We start from the raw sequence: 21,381 nt of genomic DNA on the forward strand, positions 1-21,381 counted from the left end.
CGTTGTCGTAAACTATCTACCAAACAAAGTTCAATGTGTGTGTTCAACATGCGTATGTTGTACGTACTCTATAAGGCACGTGCCAATGCACTAGCAGCACCATCCACTTAACAAGCTCTTCGTTTCATAAAGATCGCTCAAAACGAGTTTCTTTATCATCAGTTCGTCTATTTTGATTCAAATAACCACAAATGTTGAAATGAGTTTTATTTATATGCCGTGCACGCGCGTCATTGCGGGAAACATGCCTTCAGGGCACGCGCATTCCTGTCATTATCTCTTTACAATACTTTCCTTAGATGATAACTGAAGGGCTGGTATCATGCCTACATTTATGTTGGAATATCTTGATTTCACTATATATATATATCAAGGCAGCATTTAGTATGTATGTGTTTATAAGAAATATAAGAAAACAGATAGCTCTTAGTTGAAAGGGACGAGAAAATACATTCATATGTATTTCACGTAGCCTTCATACATTAGTTTGGCAACCGCGGGGTTATTTGTTTTATATTTTACACATTTTTTGTAGCATGCATTTATTGGGAGGGTCGCTATAAGAACGGCACATTGGAGCAGATTCATTTGCATAGGTTTTAAGCTTGCTTAATAATCACTTTACCTCCCCTTGCATGTGTTTATACCGTTTGAAATCCAACGCGAACTATATTTATATAATCGCAGATATTAACATTTGAAAGTTGTAGACAAACATACTATTTCAAAATTGTGTTATTTATTTAGGAGTTTTACAAGAATCGAGACATACGATTGACGTAAAAATCAGTAATTCCGTCATTTGGTAAACAGCATGCTAAAACGTAACAGGAAACCCTAAAAATGATAACGTTACAGTTTCTTTGCTGTAAGGGATATTTATACTCGTGAATATATTCATCAGCGCAATAAACTCGTGCTTTCGGATTCGTTAGTGTGTGGTCTTGCAACTATATATGTTAATTTTCCGTGAACAGCGGCATTCCATATGACAAATCCTTCTTGCACTAGTATGTATAAAGTTCGGAATACATCTTTATGACGGCTTTACTGTATGAACGTCAATATAAAGTTCGGAGTACATTTTTATTACGGCTTACTTGAATAAACGTCAATATAATGTAAGGAATGCCTAATTAACATGGCTTTACTGAATGAACATCAATATAAAGTTCGGAATCCATTTTTATTACGGCTTACTTAAATAAACGTCAATATAAAGTTCGGAGTGCATTTTTATTACGGCTTACTTGAATAAACGTCAAGAAATGTCAATATAAAGTTCGGAATACATTTTTATTACGGCTTACTTGAATAAACGTCAATAAATGTCAATATAAAGTTCGGAATACATTTTTATTACGGCTTACTTGAATAAACGTCAATATAATGTAAGGAATGCATAATTAGCATGGCTTAACTGAATTAACGTCTATATAAAGTTCGGAATGCATCATTATATAGTGTTAGTATAAAGTAAGGAATATATGATTATTACGGCTTTACTTGGTCTGTTTTTTTCTCGTTGACGTGCTTGTCAATATCGTTACAGTATTGGGGACCCTGGCATGGACCCAATTTACAATGGCGTTTTGTGTGATCCATACAGAAATGGCACTGACCACACTGAGTCTTCGATTTATCCATCTTAATACTGGCGTCGCTGTATTTTTTCTCCAGTAGACACAAATGTTTCTTTGCACTTTCAAGTTCTATTTCCTTGACATTTATGTCATCTCGATTGTCATCTGAATTGGGGATTTATACACATTTGCTGATATGGGAATAGGAGAGTTGTATCCTGCCCCGGGCGATATGGGAATAGGAGAGTTGTATCCTGCCCCGGGTGATATGGGAATAGGAGAGCTGTATCCTGCCCCGGGTGATATCGGAATAGGAGAGTTGCATCCTGCCCCGGGTGATATGGGAATAGGAGAGTTGTATCCTGCCCCGGGAGATATGGGAATAGGAGAGTTGTATCCTGCCCCGGGGGATATGGGGATAGGAGAGTTGTATCCTGCCCCGGGTGATAAGTGAATAGGAGAGTTGTATCCTGCCCCGGGTGATATGAGAATAGGAGAGTTGTATCCTGCCCCGGGTGATAAGTGAATAGGAGAGTTGTATCCTGCCCCGGGTGACATGGGACTAGGAGAGTTGTATCTTGCCCTGGGTGATATGGGAATAGGAGAGTTGTATCCTGCCCCGGGAGATATGGGAATAGGAGAGTTGTATCCTGCCCTGGGTGATATGGGAATAGGAGAGCTGTATCCTGCCCCGGGGGATATGGGAATAGGAGAGTTGTATCCTGCCCTGGGTGATATGGGAATAGGAGAGCTGTATCCTGCCCCGGGTGATATCGGAATAGGAGAGTTGCATCCTGCCCAGGGTGATATGGGAATAGGAGAGTTGTATCCTTCCCCGGGTGATATGGGACTAGGAGAGTTGTATCTGCCCCGGATGATATGGGAATAGGAGAGTTGTATCCTTCCCCGGGTGATATGGGAATAGGAGAGTTGTACCCTGCCCCGGGTGATATGGAAATAGGAGAGTTGTATCCTACCCGGGTGATATGGGAATAGGAGAGTTGTATCCTTCCCCGGGTGATATGGGACTAGGAGAGTTGTATCCTGCCCCGGATGATATGGGAATAGGAGAGTTGTATCCTTCCCCGGGTGATATGGGAATAGGAGAGTTGTATCCCGCCCCGGGTGATATGGGAATAGGAGAGTTGTATCCTTCCCCGGGTGATATGGGAATAGGAGAGTTGTATCCTGACCCGGGTGATATGGGAATAGGAGAGTTGTATCCCGCCCCGGGTGATATGGGACTAGGAGAGTTGTATCCTGCCCCGGATGATATGGGAATAGGAGAGTTGTATCCTTGCCCGGGTGATATGGGACTAGGAGAGTTGTATCTGCCCCGGATGATATGGGAATAGGAGAGTTGTATCCTGCCCCGGGGGGTATGGGAATAGGAGAGTTGTATCCTGCCCCGGGTGGTATGGGAATAGGAGAGTTGTATCCTGCCCCGGGGGATATGGGGATAGGAGAGTTGTATCCTGCCCCGGGTGATATTGGAATAGGAGAGCTGTATCCTGCCCCGGGTGATATGGGAATAGGAGAGTGGTATCCTGCCCCGGGTGATATGGGAATAGGAGAGTGGTATCCTGCCCCGGGTGATATGGGAATAGGAGAGCTGTATCCTGCCCCGGGTGATATCGGAATAGGAGAGGTGCATCCTGCCCCGGGTGATATGGGAATAGGAGATCTGTATCCTGCCCCGGGTGATATGGGAATAGGAGATCTGTATCCTGCCCCGGGTGATATGGGAATAGGAGTGTTGTATCCTGCCCCGGGAGATATGGGAATAGGAGAGTTGTATCCTGCCCCGGGAGATATGGGAATAGGAGAGTTGTATCCTGCCCTGGGTGATATGGGAATAGGAGAGCTGTATCCTGCCCCGGGTGATATGGGAATGGGAGAGTTGTATCCTGCCCCGGGTGATATGGGCCTAGGAGAGTTGTATTCTGCCCCGGATGATATGGGAATAGGAGAGTTGTATCCTTGCCCGGGTGATATGGGACTAGGAGAGTTGTATCTGCCCCGGATGATATGGGAATAGGAGAGTTGTATCCTTGCCCGGGTGATATGGGACTAGGAGAGTTGTATCTGCCCCGGATGATATGGGAATAGGAGAGTTGTATCCTTGCCCGGGTGATATGGGACTAGGAGAGTTGTATCTGCCCCGGATGATATGGGAATAGGAGAGTTGTATCCTTGCCCGGGTGATATGGGACTAGGAGAGTTGTATCCTGCCCTGGGTGATATGGGAATAGGAGAGTTGTATCCTGCCCCGGGAGATATGGGAATAGGAGAGTTGTATCCTGCCCCGGGGGATATGGGGATAGGAGAGTTGTATCCTGCCCCGGGTGATATGGGACTAGGAGAGTTGTATCCTGCCCCGGGATTCAATATGGAGGATTCCACGTTTCCTCCCCTTCTCTAAATAACTGTTTGGGTGCCATGCTGGTCGATTAAGAACTGTTTTGGTGCCATGATGGTCGGTTAAGAAATGTGTGTCACTGGTTTGGGCGACTCTCCTTCGAAAATCCTCAGCTTCATTCTCTTCTGTTCCCGCTATTGACGATGCACATCGAAAAACCTTGGTCACACATGTATCCGAAACGGCAATAATCCAGCTTTGCTCGTCAACCAAATATCAGAAACCGAACATATTACCACTCAAACTTTGCATCCTTGCTTTGATATCACACTAAAGTTTCTCGTATGTACACGGTTTTGGTGGTATGTTCAATTTTCTTATTTTCCCCTCTGTGTATTCAACTTGCACCTGTACGCTCTCTATGATTACTCTCGTGTGACCTTGTGAACTTTAGTTGTGCAATGAGCGCCAAAATTATGTCACGTGCGCTAGTGTCTAGTCATTCAACGAATAGCTAGATTTTACGATGTGTTATAAACAGTGAAATGTTCTACCTGTTTCAAACTATGAAAGTAGTTTCACGTCTGCATTGTGTCATAGTTTTATTTAAATATCACCACATATAACTTTCGACAAATAATTTATACAAAACATAGTGTAGCTGGTGTTTAAAATGTATGGATACAATATGCCCTTAAACTAACAATGCGCTTTAAACAACTGAGCCCGGTTACTTCGCCAATGCTTTTTTGGCGGAAATAACTTATAAATATGTTTATTATCCGAAGGGAAATGGCGTTGTCTAAGAACAGATTGGGACGGGAATAAATCAATGGAAAGACAATGAGTGAGGATATGCGAACATTGATTATACAGAGTATTACTGAAGGCGGAGGAGAAATAACAAGTGGAAATGTCCCTCGAGTATTATTTACAAAAGTTGCCGAAAAATTCAAAGTGGACAGATTGTCAGTGTGGTAAGTTTGGAAAAGGCTTTTTCAATGAAGGCCAATAAACAAAGGTGGGCGCACAAAATTAAATAGACCGGATATTGACTGCATAAAAGTTACAAACATATAGAGAAACAATCTATGACATATAGAGAAATTTTGCCAAAATTGAAAAGAGTTTCTCAAATTCCGGAAACGTATCCGAATGTATACTTGGTCGCAACGCAAGATCAAATTTAAATTTGACATTCAAACGTATGGTCAGACCGATTTACACCACACAATATGGCATACTCAAGCATGTTTGGATTATTGTCAGACCAAACAATCCGACAATTAAATTTAGGTACAAGCGGGATTTAAGCTCATCAACCTACGGACTTTCTGAAAGGGGTAACCCATGTATAGAAATCAGTATAAATCATAACGCACCAAATCTGACGTCGAACTTGCTGGAGGGTTTATATGGAGTTCTTTACCATAACTTTGTAAATGGGCCATCAAATTCAGAAAAATACCTAATTTTCTGAGATGAAGCTTGTCAATTGCAGGTGTTACAGCCTGGTGATTCAATACACCATAATGAAGCCGGGAGAATTTTAACAAGATTTCTGAACATGCAGGGCTTGGATTACGGATTTCTACCAACATATTCCCCGGACCTCAAACCCTGTCGAAAATTGCTTTTTAAAAGCTAAGATCATGCAAAAAACATAGGTTTGCTGCTCTAGCAAAAGACAATTTCAAACTGGCGGTGATATTCTATCAATATATGTCATGTAAGGATAATTAATTCATTGTTTCAAACTGGTTATAAACTTGTATTTACTTGTACTATCACAGACAAGAAGAATTTCATTAATTAATACATATAAAAAACATTCCTGCAAATAAGTGATATCTCATATCAGGTGCATGTTCTTTAAAGTCTTTGAGATACTGATCACTAGATGTATTTTGTATATAAGAAGTGGTTTACAGAGTACACAGGGTGGTATACAGAGTATATAAAGAGAGATATGCATATTATACAGAGAGTGTTATACAGGTTATATAGAGAGTGGCATATAGAGAGTGGTATACAGGGTACACAAGAAGTGGTTTACAGAGTACACAGGGTGGTATACAGAGTAAATAAAGAGAGATGTGCATGGTCTACATAGAGTGGTATATAGGGTACATTAGAATTTGTCTATATAGTATACAAAGATTGGTATACAGTATATAAGAAGATTGGTATACAGTATATAAGAAGAGTGGTATACAGAGTACAGTATGTAACAAGTGATAAACACAGCATATAGAGTGGTATACACATAATATAGGAAGTTGTATACATGTATATATTGAGTTGAACACACAGTATATAAGGAGTGGTATACACAATATATTAGAATAGTGGTATACACAGTATATAAAGAATGGTATACACAGTAAATAAAGAATGGTATACACAGTATATAAGGAGTGGTATACATAGTATATATATAGTGGTATACAATATATTAGAAGATTAGTATACATAGTATGTAAGGAGTGGTAAACACGGCATATATAGTGGTATACGCAGTTTATAAGGAGCTGTATACATAGAGTGGTATACACAGTATATATAGAGTGGTATACAGTATATTAGAAGATTTGTATACACAGTATATATAGAGTGGTATACACAGTATATAAGGAGTGGTATACACAGTATATCAGGAGAAGTATACAGCTTTTATAAGGAGTGATATACAGAGTATATAAATAGAGATATGCATGGTCTACATAGAGTGGTATACAGGGTACATTAGAATTTGTCTATATAGTATACAAAGATTGGTATACAGTATATAAGAAGATTGGTATACAGTATATAAGAAGAGTGGTATACAGAGTACACTATGTAATAACTGATAAACACAGCATATAGAGTGGTATACACAGAATATAAGGAGTTGTATACATGTATATATTGAGTTGAACACACAGTATATTATAATAGTGATATACACAGTATATAAGGAATGGTATACACAGTATATAAGGAGTGGTATACATACAATTTATATAGTGGTATACAGTATATTAGGAGAGTAATATACATAGTATGTAAGGAGTGGTAAACACGGCGTATATAGTGGTATACACAGTATATAAGGAGTTGTATACACAGTGTACATAGAGTGGTATACACAGTATATATAGAGTGGTATGTAGTATATTAGAAGATTTGTATACACAGTATATATAGAGCGGTATACACAGTATATAAGGAGTGGTATACACAGTATATGAGGAATAGTATGCAGCTTTTATAAGGAGTGATATACAGAGTATATAAAGAGAGATATGCATGGTCTACATAGAGTGGTATACAAGGTACATTAGAATTTGGCTATAAAGTATACAAAGATTGGTATACAGTATATAAGAAGATTGGTATACAGTATATAAGGAATGGTATACCCAGTATATAGAGTGATATACACAGTATAAAAGGAGTGGTATACATATAATATATATAGTGGTATACAGTATATTAGAAGAGTAATATACATAGTATGTAACGAGTGGTAAACACGGCGTATATAGTGGTATACACAGTTTATAAGGAGTTGTATACACAGTGTACATAGAGTGGTATACACAGTATATATAGAGTGGTATGTAGTATATTAGAAGATTTGTATACACAGTATATAAAGAGTGGTATACACAGTATATAAGGAGTGGTATACACAGTTTATGAGGAGTAGAATGCAGCTTTTATAAGGAGTGATATACAGAGTATATAAAGAGAGATATGCATGGTATACATAGAGTGGTATACAAGGTACATTAGAATTTGCCTATAAAGTATACAAAGATTGGTATACAGTATATAAGAAGATTGGTATACAGTATATAAGAAGAGTGGTATACACAGTACAGTATGTAATAAGTGATAAACAAAGCATATAGAGTGGTATACACAGAATATAAGGAGTTGTATACATGAATATATTGAGTGGAACACACAGTATATAAGGAGTGGTATACACAGTATATTATAATAGTGGTATACACAGTATATGAGGAATGGTATACACAGTATATAGAGTGGTATACACAGTATATAAGGAGTGGTATACATAGAATATATATAGTGGTATACAGTATATTAGAATAGTAGTATACATAGTATGTAAGGAGTGGTAAACACGGCATATATAGTGGTATACACAGTATATATAGAGTGGTATAAAGTATATTAGAAGATTTGTATACACAGTATATATAGAGTGGTATACACTGTATATAAGGAGTGGTGTACACAGTATATAAGGAGTGGTATACACAGTATATAAGGAGTGGTATACACAGTATATAAGGAGTGGTGTACACAGTATATAAGGAGTGGTATACACAGTATATAAGGAGTGGTATATACAGTATATAAGGAGTGGTATACACAGTATATAAGGAGTGGTGTACACAGTATATAAGGAGTAGTATACAGCTTTTATAAGGAGTGATATACAGAGTATATAAAGAGCGATATACAGGGTATATAAGGATTGGTCTTGTAACATAGTATATAAAGAGGGGTATATAGGGTATAAAATAATTGGTCCACATAGTATATTAAGAGTGTTATATAGCTGTACATAGTAAAGAAAAAGTGGTGTACTAAGTTGTATAAAGAGTATATAAAAAGTTTACCACTTTCATATATTCTATATACTACCTTTTTTTATCCCCCACAAGTTTGCACTCTGCACTTCTATTCTATCACCTGGAGAAACCAGATTTGGTATACAATCAGTCACCTATTATAAAGATGAGGTACCTTACCTACAGAGAATGTGGTCCTGACGTATACCTCATGTATATGTACATGGATACTTGATGTATAGGTGTACTCTGTTTAAAGGAGGTGTATACCTGATGTATAGGAGGTGTATACCTGATCTATAGGAGGTGTATACCTGATGTATAGGAGGTGTATACCTGATCTATAAGAGGTATATACCTGATAATCTGGAAGTGTATATACCTGATGAATGGGAGGAGTATACCTGGTACCTGATATATTGGAGTGACCCGGAGGTGTTTACCTGATGCATAGAAGGTATATACCTGATGTATAGGAGGTGTATACCTGATCTATAGGAGGCATTTACCTGATAATCTGGAAGTGTTTATACCTGATGAATGGGAGGAGTATACCTGGTACCTGATATATGGGAGTGACGCGGAGGTGTTTACCTGATGTATAGAAGGTATATACCTGATGTTTAGAAGGTGTATACCTAATGTATAGGTGATACCTGACTTATATATATATACATGAGCTGATGCTGGATGTATAAGTTGTGTATACCTAATGTATGAGAGGTTTATGTTTGTAGTAGAGAAGGTGTATACCTGATATATATGAGGTGTATATATCTGATGTATAAGTTTTTTGTCGCCCATTTACTCCTGGGGAGGGGATAAATGTTGTTATAGTTTATGGAAATGAAAATTTTCAATATATGTTTTATCCATTTTCAGTAGTAACGAATTCATACTTGGTTGGAGTTGTCATCATGTGCACGCTAAGGGCTTGAGCGGCAGAGCCGAAAAGGTGTCAAAAAATAGCTTAAACAATAATTGTCTACTTCAGACCCAGATATGATGAAAACCTCCTCATGGATGGAAATATCCTGTTGTGCTTAATCAAAATGGGAATTTCACAACCCCTGGGGTACCCATTCCTCCCTGGGGAGGGACAAAGTTCCCTACTATACATATGTAATATTTGTTTTTGGCATATCACAACAACAAATAACAATTGTATTACAACTCATGTGACCTGTTAGGCCCATGGGGCTCTTGTTTTAAAGTACTTTTTTTTGGGGATGTGTTGATAATAATAATAATTCCACTACTTACCTATAATTAGATGTCGGTTACATGGACATGTCAAATGCTTATTAAGTGTGCAGCAAAATATATGTATACTGTGATGCTCATTTATCATATAATATCTTCCATCGTATATATAAATGTGTACCTGGTAGTATTTGACATGCCCCTAGAGGTTGTAGGTTATGGAGTTATGCACTATAGAAATATTCAAATTTCAAATATTTCATGACTATATATTTAAAATATGCATAAAAAAGACTGTTTAAAACAGTTGATTCTCAAACAGAATTTGTTCTGTATAAAAAAAAACATACATTGGTTTTTGGGCTCTCTATATGGATACCCATAGTCAATACAACACGGTAAATAATGTCTCTCTATATGGATACACATAGTCAATACAACATGACAAATACTGTCTCTCTATATGGATACACATAGTCAATACAACACGGTAAATACTGTCTCTCTATATAGACACATAGTCAATACAACATGACAAATACTGTCTCTCTATATGGATACACATAGTCAATACAACATGACAAATACTGTCTCTCTATATGGATACACATAGTCAATACAACACGGCAAATACTGTCTCTCTATATGGATACACATAGTCAATACAACATGACAAATACTGTCTCTCTATATGGATACACATAGTCAATACAACACGGCAAATACTGTCTCTCTATATGGATACACATAGTCAATACAACATGACAAATACTGTCTCTCTATATGGATACACATAGTCAATACAACACGGCAAATACTGTCTCTCTATATGGATACACATAGTCAATACAACATGACAAATACTGTCTCTCTATATGGATACACATAGTCAATACAACACGGCAAATACTGTCTCTCTATATGGATACACATAGTCAATACAACATGACAAATACTGTCTCTCTATATGGATACACATAGTCAATACAACACGGCAAATACTGTCTCTCTATATGGATACACATAGTCAATACAACATGACAAATACTGTCTCTCTATATGGATACACATAGTCAATACAACACGGCAAATACTGTCTCTCTATATGGATACACATAGTCAATACAACATGACAAATACTGTCTCTCTATATGGATACACATAGTCAATACAACACGGCAAATACTGTCTCTCTATATGGATACACATAGTCAATACAACATGACAAATACTGTCTCTCTATATGGATACACATAGTCAATACAACACGGCAAATACTGTCTCTCTATATGGATACACATAGTCAATACAACATGACAAATACTGTCTCTCTATATGGATACACATAGTCAATACAACACGGCAAATACTGTCTCTCTATATAGACACATAGTCAATACAACACGGCAAATACTGTCTTTCTATATGGATACACATAGTCAATACAACACGGCAAATACTGTCTCTCTATAATAGACACACAGTCAATACAACATGGCAAATACTGTATCTCTATATGTATATCATAGTCATAACAACATGGCAAATACTGTCTATCTATATGGATAGCCATAGTCAATACAACATGACACATACTGTCTCTCTAAATGGATACCCATAGTCAATACAACATGACAAATACTGTATCTCTATATGGATACCCATAGTCAATACAACATGGCAAATGCTGTCTCTATATATGGATACCCATTGTCCATACAGCAGGGCAAATACTGTCTCTCTATAAGGATACTCATTGTCCATACAACATGGAAAATGCTGTCTCTCTATATGGATATCATACTCAATACAACACGGCAAACACAGTCTCTCTATATGGATACCCATAGTCAATACAACACGGCAAATACTGTCTCTATATATGGATACCCATTGTCAATACAGCAGGGCAAATACTGTCTCTCTATATGGATACTCATTGTCTATACAACATGGCAAATGCTGTCTCTCTATATGGATATCATAGTCAATACAACACGACAAACACAGTCTCTCTATATGGATACCCATAGTCAATACAACATGACAAATACTGTTTCTCTATATGGATATCATAGTCAATACAACACGACAAACACAGTCTCTCTATATGGATACCCATAGTCAATACAACATGACAAATACTGTATCTCTATACGGATACCCATAGTCAATACAACATGGCAAATGCTGTCTCTATATATGGATGCCCATTGTCCATACAGCAGGGCAAATACTGTCTCTCTATATGGATACTCATTGTCTATACAACATGGCAAATGCTGTCTCTCTATATGGATATCATAGTCAATACAACACGGTAAATACTGTCACTCTATATGGATCCCCATAGTCAATACAACACGGCAAATACTGTCTTTCTATATGGATACACATAGTCAATACAACACGGCAAATACTGTCTCTCTATATGGATACACATAGTCAATACAACACGGCAAATACTGTCTCTCTATATGGATACCCATAGTCAATACAACATGACAAATACTGTTTCTCTATATGGATATCATAGTCAATACAACAGCAGCAAACAGCAGCAAAATATATATATTCTGTGTATATATATTATATATTCTGTGTTATATATATACCCATTTATCATATAATATCTTCCATTGTATATATAAATGTGTACCTGGTAGTATTTGACATGCCCCTAGAGGTTGTAGGTTATGGAGTTATGCACTATAGAAATATTCAAATTTCAAATATTTCATGACTATATATTTAAAATATGCATAAAAAAGACTGTTTAAAACAGTTGATTATCAAACAGAATTTGTTCTGTATAAAAAAAACACCATATATTGGTTTTTGGGCTGAAATATCTATCCTAGGTATTATTATTAAAAAGAGTTATACAATACTTATCCACAAGTTTGTTAGTCTTTAGCCCAAATTTTAAGCTCATGTATCAATAATCTGAATATTTCTCTTGGAATCTGCTTCAAACTTTGGGATAAAGTCCAGTTACCATATGCTCCCCTTTGTGATAAAATTCATTTGGAAAGGAACTGAAATATAAGACATTCTTCATTTTTGAAATTATATCTAAGTTCCCTAGTTTATGATCTAGTGCCACTTTTCATAACTAAAGATGATGAGATTAATTTGATCTAATATTTGCTATAGTGATATTCCGTCTTTGCGTATTGCAGAGTTATCTTCTCTTATGAGCAGGTATTGATGTTACGTCATTTGTTTGTGAGAGTAACGTCATCAGTTTTTGAGAAAACGACGTAGTTTTCTCACACAAACCAATGATGTAACAATCAATACCTGCTCACAAGAAAAGATAACTCTGCAATACGCAAAGACGGAATGTACACATACATGGTATATTCCGCATAAAAATTTGATTTTTTTCTTGGACTTAAAATTAACCTAGAGAGGTCAAGTAAGCTCAAATGTGAAATTAAGCAGTTAATGTTCTGGGTATAATAAATTGTATTTCATTATGAATATTATTCGTGTATTTTAGATTTGATAATATCTGGTAGATTGCAAGATTCTTTACCACCAGGTCTAAATTAACATATAGGACAGTCTTTGAAAAATGGCACACAATCTAAACCAACTACTTGGGGTGGGTAAGGGGATCCCGAGATTAACTAATTTAATCGGTTTGGAGGAACACTGAACAGTTGTACATATCCTTTAACTGTTAACTCACAAAATACATGATCACAAACTTTAAACCATGAATTTATAACACATTATAATCAGCAGAAATCACTGATGTGAATAATAAATGTTGAATCAACTAACTCAGCTTTTTCTACCATCAACTATCTGTAGCTTTACCTCAAACTTGCTGTACTAGAATTCTTCAATAAGGCTGTGTACGAAAAAGAACATAAATCAAGATGAGTTTTAAAATTTCACTTTATTTTTGAGTATGTGGTGACTGATAATGACAATAATTCTGCGCACTTACCGAGTTCGGCATTACAGCTGCACTACTGGACCCTCACCATATACATCCTCAGCAAACTACTTTCATTTGTCTCATTCTGGTTGAAAATGACGTGCAACAGATTAATAAATGACAGTGAACTTCACCAATAAGAACTATTTCTGAACCTTTTTCCTTTTTAATTAAACACAGCAACTTCACAGACAATTTCCCAATGGCTTTTCGGACACTCGAGTTTCTTTCGGAAAAGTTTATAACTCGGGATTATTCCAGCCATTTTAGTATATATTAGTGTGTGCTTCCTAACACCAATCTTTCAAAATTTATGCGTTAATATAATAATTAATATTTAAATGTATTAACTAAACTTATTGATGATATTTTATATTGGTGTTAGTTATACTTGCTGTTGAAAAATACGAAACTTTGCGTGCGCAAAAACTAGTTTGACACATTTCCCGTTTATAACATTCGGCACACAGGTTATCTAAATGTGTAAATCTTGAACTATAGTGTATAAATACAGGTTTTATCAAGTACTCTGTCTTGGTGAAATGTAAGTAAAAACATATATCACAATGTACACTTAATTGTATTATAAAATAAAATCGTTTTCGTGCACATCATATCATTGTTATTATATAATTTACAAATATATTTAAACATGTATGTAACTTATTTAAGTGAATGAGTTCTCGAATCTTGCACCGCTCCATGATATTACTTTTCAGTGCAGCGGCCGGTATGAACAGCTTTCAAGCATGTGTAATATTCTTCATTTTGCCCTCTTGTAATCATAAATACCATTATAGTTTACGAAAATATGGATAAGTACACATTCAATAAAACATTCGAGTTATGACACATGGTTTGACACATGTACATGCAAGGTAAATTTTACATTTCCATATACGTGTATGCGTAATCTTAAGTTGATAATGGGCCCAAACAATAAGTCTCCGAAAAGATACAATGTTGTACACTTCCTCTGAAATCAAGGATGACACCGACATCAAACGCTCTATGTACCTGTACTAATCATCCGTTTTGTATGTGTACGTCTACTACAACATTGTGTATCGTGAAGGAATGTTATCAACGTATAGATAAGTCTCATGACTGATAACGCGGTGTTTGTCGTCACAGACAACACTCGGTTGTAATACAAGCTATGGCGAACACTATGTGAGTATTGTTAAGTAGACTATAAATATGTATAATACAACGTAGGGATTATCACAATTATATAAGTATGGATAATCGGCAAGAAGGTTTATTATAATTTGTAACTACATTATGTTAAAGGTGTATGTGTATGATAAACAATGTATAACACAAAGAACCTATAGTCAAAACAACATGACAAATACTGCCTCTCTAAATGGATACCCATAGTCAATACAACATGGCAAAAACTGTCTCTCTATAATAGACACATAGTCAATACAACATGACACATACTGCCTCTCTAAATGGATATACATATAGTCAATAAAACACGGCAAATACTGTCTCTCTATATGGATACCCTTGGTCAATATAACATGGCAAATACTGGCTCTCTATATGGATATCATAGTCAATACAACATGGCAAGTACTGTCTCTCTATATTGATACCAATTGTCAAACTTGATAAACAATCCACTTTTTGTGGATACTCCCAGTCACAATCTCATGCAACATGATAAGCAATTATAGATACACAATATTTATGGATACTCCTTGACACACATACACATACAGCATGACAAACAATCCACAGTTTTAGAATACTCCTAGACACATCATTATACAACATGACAAATAACCCATATCTTAATTATACTACTAGACACACACTCATACAACGTGACAAACATTCCACAAATTAATGATACCCCTCGACTCATACTCATACAACATCACAAACAATCTACATTTAAAGGATACCACTAGACATACACTCATACAACGTGACAAACATTCCACAAATTAATGATACCCCTAGACTCATACTCATACAACATCACAAACAATCCACATTTAAAGGATACCACTAGACACACACTCATACAACGTGACAAACATTCCACAAATTAATGATACCCCTAGACACACACCCATACTACATGACAACCATCCACAGTTTAAGGACACTCTTTGTCAAACACTAATACAACATGACAATGACCATATTTTAATTATACTACTAGACATACACTCATACTACATGACAAACATTCCACAGTTTAAGGATACTCCTAGACACATACACAATTACTCATATAACAAGACAAAACATCCACAGTTTAAGGATACTCCTAGACACACACTTATACTACATGAAAATCAATCAACAGTTTAAGGATACACCTTGACACACACTTATACAACATGACAAACAATCCACAGCTTAAGGGTACCCCTAGTCACAAACTCAAACAAAGTGACAAATAATCCAAAGTTTAAGAATACATCTTGACACACACTCATACAACATGACACACAATCCACAGTTTATAGACGTATATCCATATATTTAATTCGATTTGAATACTGTGTTTATTCATAACAGTATATTTAATTCTTCTTGACACAAATTTTACAACTATATTAAATAACGCAAAGTTTGTATTTTTTTCTCCAAGGATTTTTTTTTTCTCTGTAGAAACATGAAAATATTAAGCCAGCCTAATTAAATGTATATTACCTAGTAATAAATGTATCCATGTGTCATGAGATGAGTTGAAATAAAATAAAATGTATGTATGTAAATATTGTATTCAATGTCTTCAAATATCAAAAGTATGCTGGAAGCCATGGAGAGAGCTTATATAGGCAAAGCCTGCTGCTCAATCCTTTTGTTTAATCAATAAAATATATTTGAAATGATATGACAAACAATCCACATTTTAGGGATACTACTAGACACATACTCATACAACATGACAAATAATCCACATGTTAAGGATACACCTAGACACACTCATACAACATGACAAACAATCCACAGTTTAAGGACACTTCATGTCACAAACTCATACAACATGACACACAATCTGCAGTTAAAGGATACTTCTTAGACACACATTCATAAAACATGACAAACACTCCACAGTGTAAGGATACTCCAAGACACACACTCATACAACATGACAATCAATCCACTCTTTATGGATAATCCTTGTCACACAAATTCATACAACATGACAAAAAAAAAAATGTCACACAAATTCATACAACATGACAAACAATCCAATCTTTATGGATACTCCTTTTTTCAATGATTCAAAGTGTGGTTTTTTTCGAAGCAATGATGTGGTTTTCTAGTTATATGGTCATTTTTAGAACGCCAATTTTGTAAGCCGTATGAATGTCATGGTATGAAAGATTCCGAATTGTCATAAAATGCAAAACAGATTGGCAGGCATCGTTTGACACGTCTCTCCAGCAGTAAGATTCATGAAACTTTCACCTCTTGAAATTCCGGAAAGGTTTTACACTTGACAAGACTGTGTCTGAATACAAATGTTTAATGATTGCGTTTTCTTTGTGTTATGATGCCTGTATTGATTTACCTTTGATGCATTAGTGCTAATGCCAATTTTATTTCAAGTTGTGCGATCTTAATGAAGTTTTGTATTCTTTTCCCCCTTTTTTATAAACTGAACCTGAAACCTTTCCCTTCTTTCCCCCTTTTCATAAACTTTTAATGAAACTGAAACATCTCTTTTTTCCTCCTTTTTTTATAAACTTAAAATGAAACTGGAATTTCTCTTCTTTCCTCCTTTTTCATAAACTCAAAATGAAATTGATTTTTTTCTTTTTTCATCCTTTTTTATAAACTTCACATGAAACTGAGACTTCTCTTCTTTCCTCCTTTTGCATAAACTGAAACTACTAAAACTGAAACCATCAACTATTGGATAGCTGTTTTAAAAATCACTATACCTGCCATGTTTGACGTCATCGTAATAATATTAATACGTATGTCCTGAAACTAAACAGGAAACATTCAGGAGATGATCGCCCGTATAACATTGAATTGTAATGTATAGATGTAATTTTATTTTTATTTCGTCAAGGTCTACTGCCACGAGCCTAACGAGCAACACTACCAGCTCAAGCTGTATAGAGGAACTCCTATATAACTCGTACCTGCGGGATGCATATGTAGCTGTAATTGCGGTAAATATTATCAATTATTGACTTTTGTTGAGGTGAATATGTGAAAAAGTGATATTAACCGAAACGAATTATAGGTCAATAACAATCTCTCAGGTCGATATAACCACAAATATATTCACCGAATTTAAAGTACTCTATTGTTACAAAAGATGCTTAATTATATTTCAAACATTAAACAAGATGAAACGTAATACAATTGTACGAAGGAAAGTATTGCGTCTTTTGTTCGACAAAACAGAATAGTAATTATATTTCTTTGTTATGAAAGTCGAAGGTCTAACGCTTCAAATATGGACTTTAGCGTAAAATCTTGGCAAAATCGGAAAACAATTATCTCATTCAATTTTTATATACCCACCCTTTATCAAGTCACGGGGTTTATCAAAATAAATGCTGCAAAACGGTGGTTCTTTAAAACGAATTTTGTGAACGAATTGGGATATTGTAAATTTGATAATCATAATCCACGATGGTATCCAAAGCAATAAAGGCGTCACATCAATTGCGTTGTTAGACAGATATCATCATAGAGTCTCACAAATATCAAAAAAGTGACATCACTGTGTACGTGTCTCACATATAATAAACATGTGATGTCAATGTGTCTCGCATATATTAAACATGATATCATGATTGTGACCAACAAATATCAAAAATGGGACATCAATGTGCATGAGTCTTATACATATTAAACATGTGATGTCATTGTGTCTCACAGATATTAACAGATGATGTCAGTGTGACTCACAGACATGAAACATGCGTTATCATCATTGTGACACACATACATTAAACATGTTTTATCATCATTGTGTCTCACAGATATGAAACATGCGTTAGCATCATTGTGACACTCATACATTAAACATGTTTTATCATCATTGTGACTCACAGATATGAAACATACGTTATCATCATTGTGACTCACATATATTAAACATGTGTTGTCATTCTTTTCCCCTTCTCCAGTTAAAGTGCAGGCCCTTGAAGTATTATCGCACTGGATTGGCTGTAAACGTAAAACAATTGTTGTTATACTCTCTAAGCATCCGTATCATACTCAATAGGAACCACGTTTTTATTACTATTTTGTTTAGATCGGTCTGATGTTCGTCCTGCCCTGGTTTGAGAAGCGGAGGAATACTAGCCAGACCGGATGTTTTGGAGGAAGACCGGGTTGCCTTATGTTAGTATATGTGATCACAGATTGTTCTCTGCTAGTGAAATGCACTAGCACATTGTTTAACAACTACCGCTGTTTGTCAGGTCAGATATATGAAAGTACCATTTAAAATGTAAACGATTCAGTTGACAAAACTCCTGATGAACAAATTAGACTATTAATTGAACGTTAATTCCATCGTAAGATTTACCTGTGAGTATATATCTGTGATAATATGGGAACATAAGAAAACGTAAGACAAATACGAACATTCAAACCTTTTATACGGGATTATCTAGTAACGGGAATTCAATTGCATTTTTTCTAAATAAACGTTTTGATAATACATTAGGTAGATATTACTGTTGTTATACACTTAACCTTTTGAAGTTCCTGGTTTTGTTGATCTCTCTTCCTTATACTTTTGGTTGGTCTTTACATTAATCATGAATTCGAACATAATATTTTGCTTACATAAGCTAACTTTATCTGATATTTGTCTAAATAAAACTTCTCTTTTAGCTATAATATTATTAAAATTGTAAAGTAAACTAAGTGTAATTTGTTCTTGTAACCTCGTTTTAACATACCTGCGGACTTTCTATGTCCCTGTAAGCATAGGCCTGTGTACTTGTTCTTTTGTTTTTTATATTGAAATGCAAACTTGTTTTTATGTCGCTGTAATTATATATATTTGAATTTCTTCTTGTGTCCTTGTATTTATATATTTTTTAACTTTGTTTTAGTGTCGCTGAAGTCATATACATGTGACCTTCTTGTATTCTTGTATTCATTGATCTGTGAACTATTTATTTTTTGTCGCTGTATTCATATACATGTGAATTTCTTCTTTTGTCCTTGTATTCATTAACCTGTAAACTTAGTTTTATTTCCCTGTATTCATAGACCTGTGAATTTGTTAGACGGAGACCGGGATAGACTTTCGTATGCTGCAGCGTTCGGCTGTACGTCCTCCTCCATCTTTAATCTCCTCGCGACAAGCATCCGTTCACAGATAAGCACCACTTCCGAGCAGTTGTCAGCTCTGGTATTCTGTAAGTATGGCATTTATCCGATACGACAAATGCGAAAAAATCAAACCAAATCGGAAGAGGGCGCATTATTTGTATTCTAGCTATGTAGAGTCAATAATCTAGAAATCGTTTCACTGTCTCATTACAAAAATATTATGAGGGTCCTGGCATAAGCGTTGTTTTTTGTGAAGTTGCTAAAAATAAAACAATTCCCAAAATTTATCTTTCAAACGTCGTTTTAAATTTCTAACAACCTAAACACTCTTCACATTGCAAACGCCATATTCGACACCTTACAAACGTAACCTTCTTCATAGTCATCGCCTTACAAACGTAACCTTCACCATAGTCATCGCCTTACAAACGTAACCTTTTCCATAGTAATGGTGTTAAGACGTAACATTTCCAAAGTCATCGCCTTACAAACGTAACAGTTTCCTTAGTCATCGCCTTACAAACATAACATTTCTATAGTCATCACCTTACAAACGTTACATTTCTTTAGTCATCACCTTACAAACATTACGTTTTCCATAGTCATCGTCTTTCAAACGTAACATGCCAATAGTGATCACCTTACAAACGTACCATTTCCATAGTCATCACCTTACAAACGTAACATTTCCATACAGATTATCTTACAAACGTAACATTTCCATAGCGATTACATTACAAACGTATTTTAAAACGTATTTTAAAATCGTTACATTTCCATAGTCATCGCCTTACATACGAAACATTTCTATAGTAACCACCTTACAAACGTAACATTTCTAAAGTAATCACCTAACAAACGTAACATTTCTATAGTCATCACCTAACAAACGTAACATTTCTATAGTCATCACCTAACAAACGTAACATTTCTATAGTCACCACCTTACAAACGTAACATTTCTATAGTCACCACCTTACACACATAACATTTCTAAAGTAATCACCTAACAAACGTATCATTTCTATAGTCATCACCTTACAAACGTAACATTTCTATAGTCATCGCCTTACAAACGTAACATTTCTATAGTCACCACCTTACACACACAACATTTCTAAAGTAATCACCTAACAAACGTAACATTTCTATAGTCATCACCTAACAAACGTAACAGTTCTATAGTCACCACCTTACAGACGTAACATTTCCATAGTGACCACCTTACAAACGTAACATTTCTATAGTCACCACCTTACAAACGTAACATTTCTAAAGTAATCACCTAACAAACGCAACAGTTCTATAGTCTTCACCATACAAACGTAACATTTCTAAAGTGATCACCTTACAAACGTAACATTTCTATAGTCACCACCTTACAGACGTAACATTTCCATAGTG

The 21,381-nt window shown here is 35.7% G+C and overlaps 1 protein-coding gene across 1 annotated transcript in view; it reads left to right on the plus strand.

Moving 5' to 3' along the window:
* Nucleotides 1-14,841: 14,841 nt before the first annotated feature.
* LOC110450780 (stimulated by retinoic acid gene 6 protein-like) overlaps nucleotides 14,842-21,381 on the plus strand; it is a 25,586-nt gene continuing 19,046 nt past the window's right edge. The window contains exons 1-4 of the mRNA XM_021498485.1: nucleotides 14,842-14,862; nucleotides 17,744-17,846; nucleotides 18,944-19,032; nucleotides 19,915-20,063. Coding sequence (XP_021354160.1) covers nucleotides 14,849-14,862; nucleotides 17,744-17,846; nucleotides 18,944-19,032; nucleotides 19,915-20,063 — 355 coding nt within the window. The 5' untranslated portion in view covers nucleotides 14,842-14,848. The remainder of the gene's footprint in view (nucleotides 14,863-17,743; nucleotides 17,847-18,943; nucleotides 19,033-19,914; nucleotides 20,064-21,381) is intronic.

This window comes from Mizuhopecten yessoensis, unplaced genomic scaffold (genome assembly GCF_002113885.1).
Source record: "Mizuhopecten yessoensis strain PY_sf001 unplaced genomic scaffold, ASM211388v2 scaffold5519, whole genome shotgun sequence".
Taxonomy (NCBI): domain Eukaryota; kingdom Metazoa; phylum Mollusca; class Bivalvia; order Pectinida; family Pectinidae; genus Mizuhopecten; species Mizuhopecten yessoensis.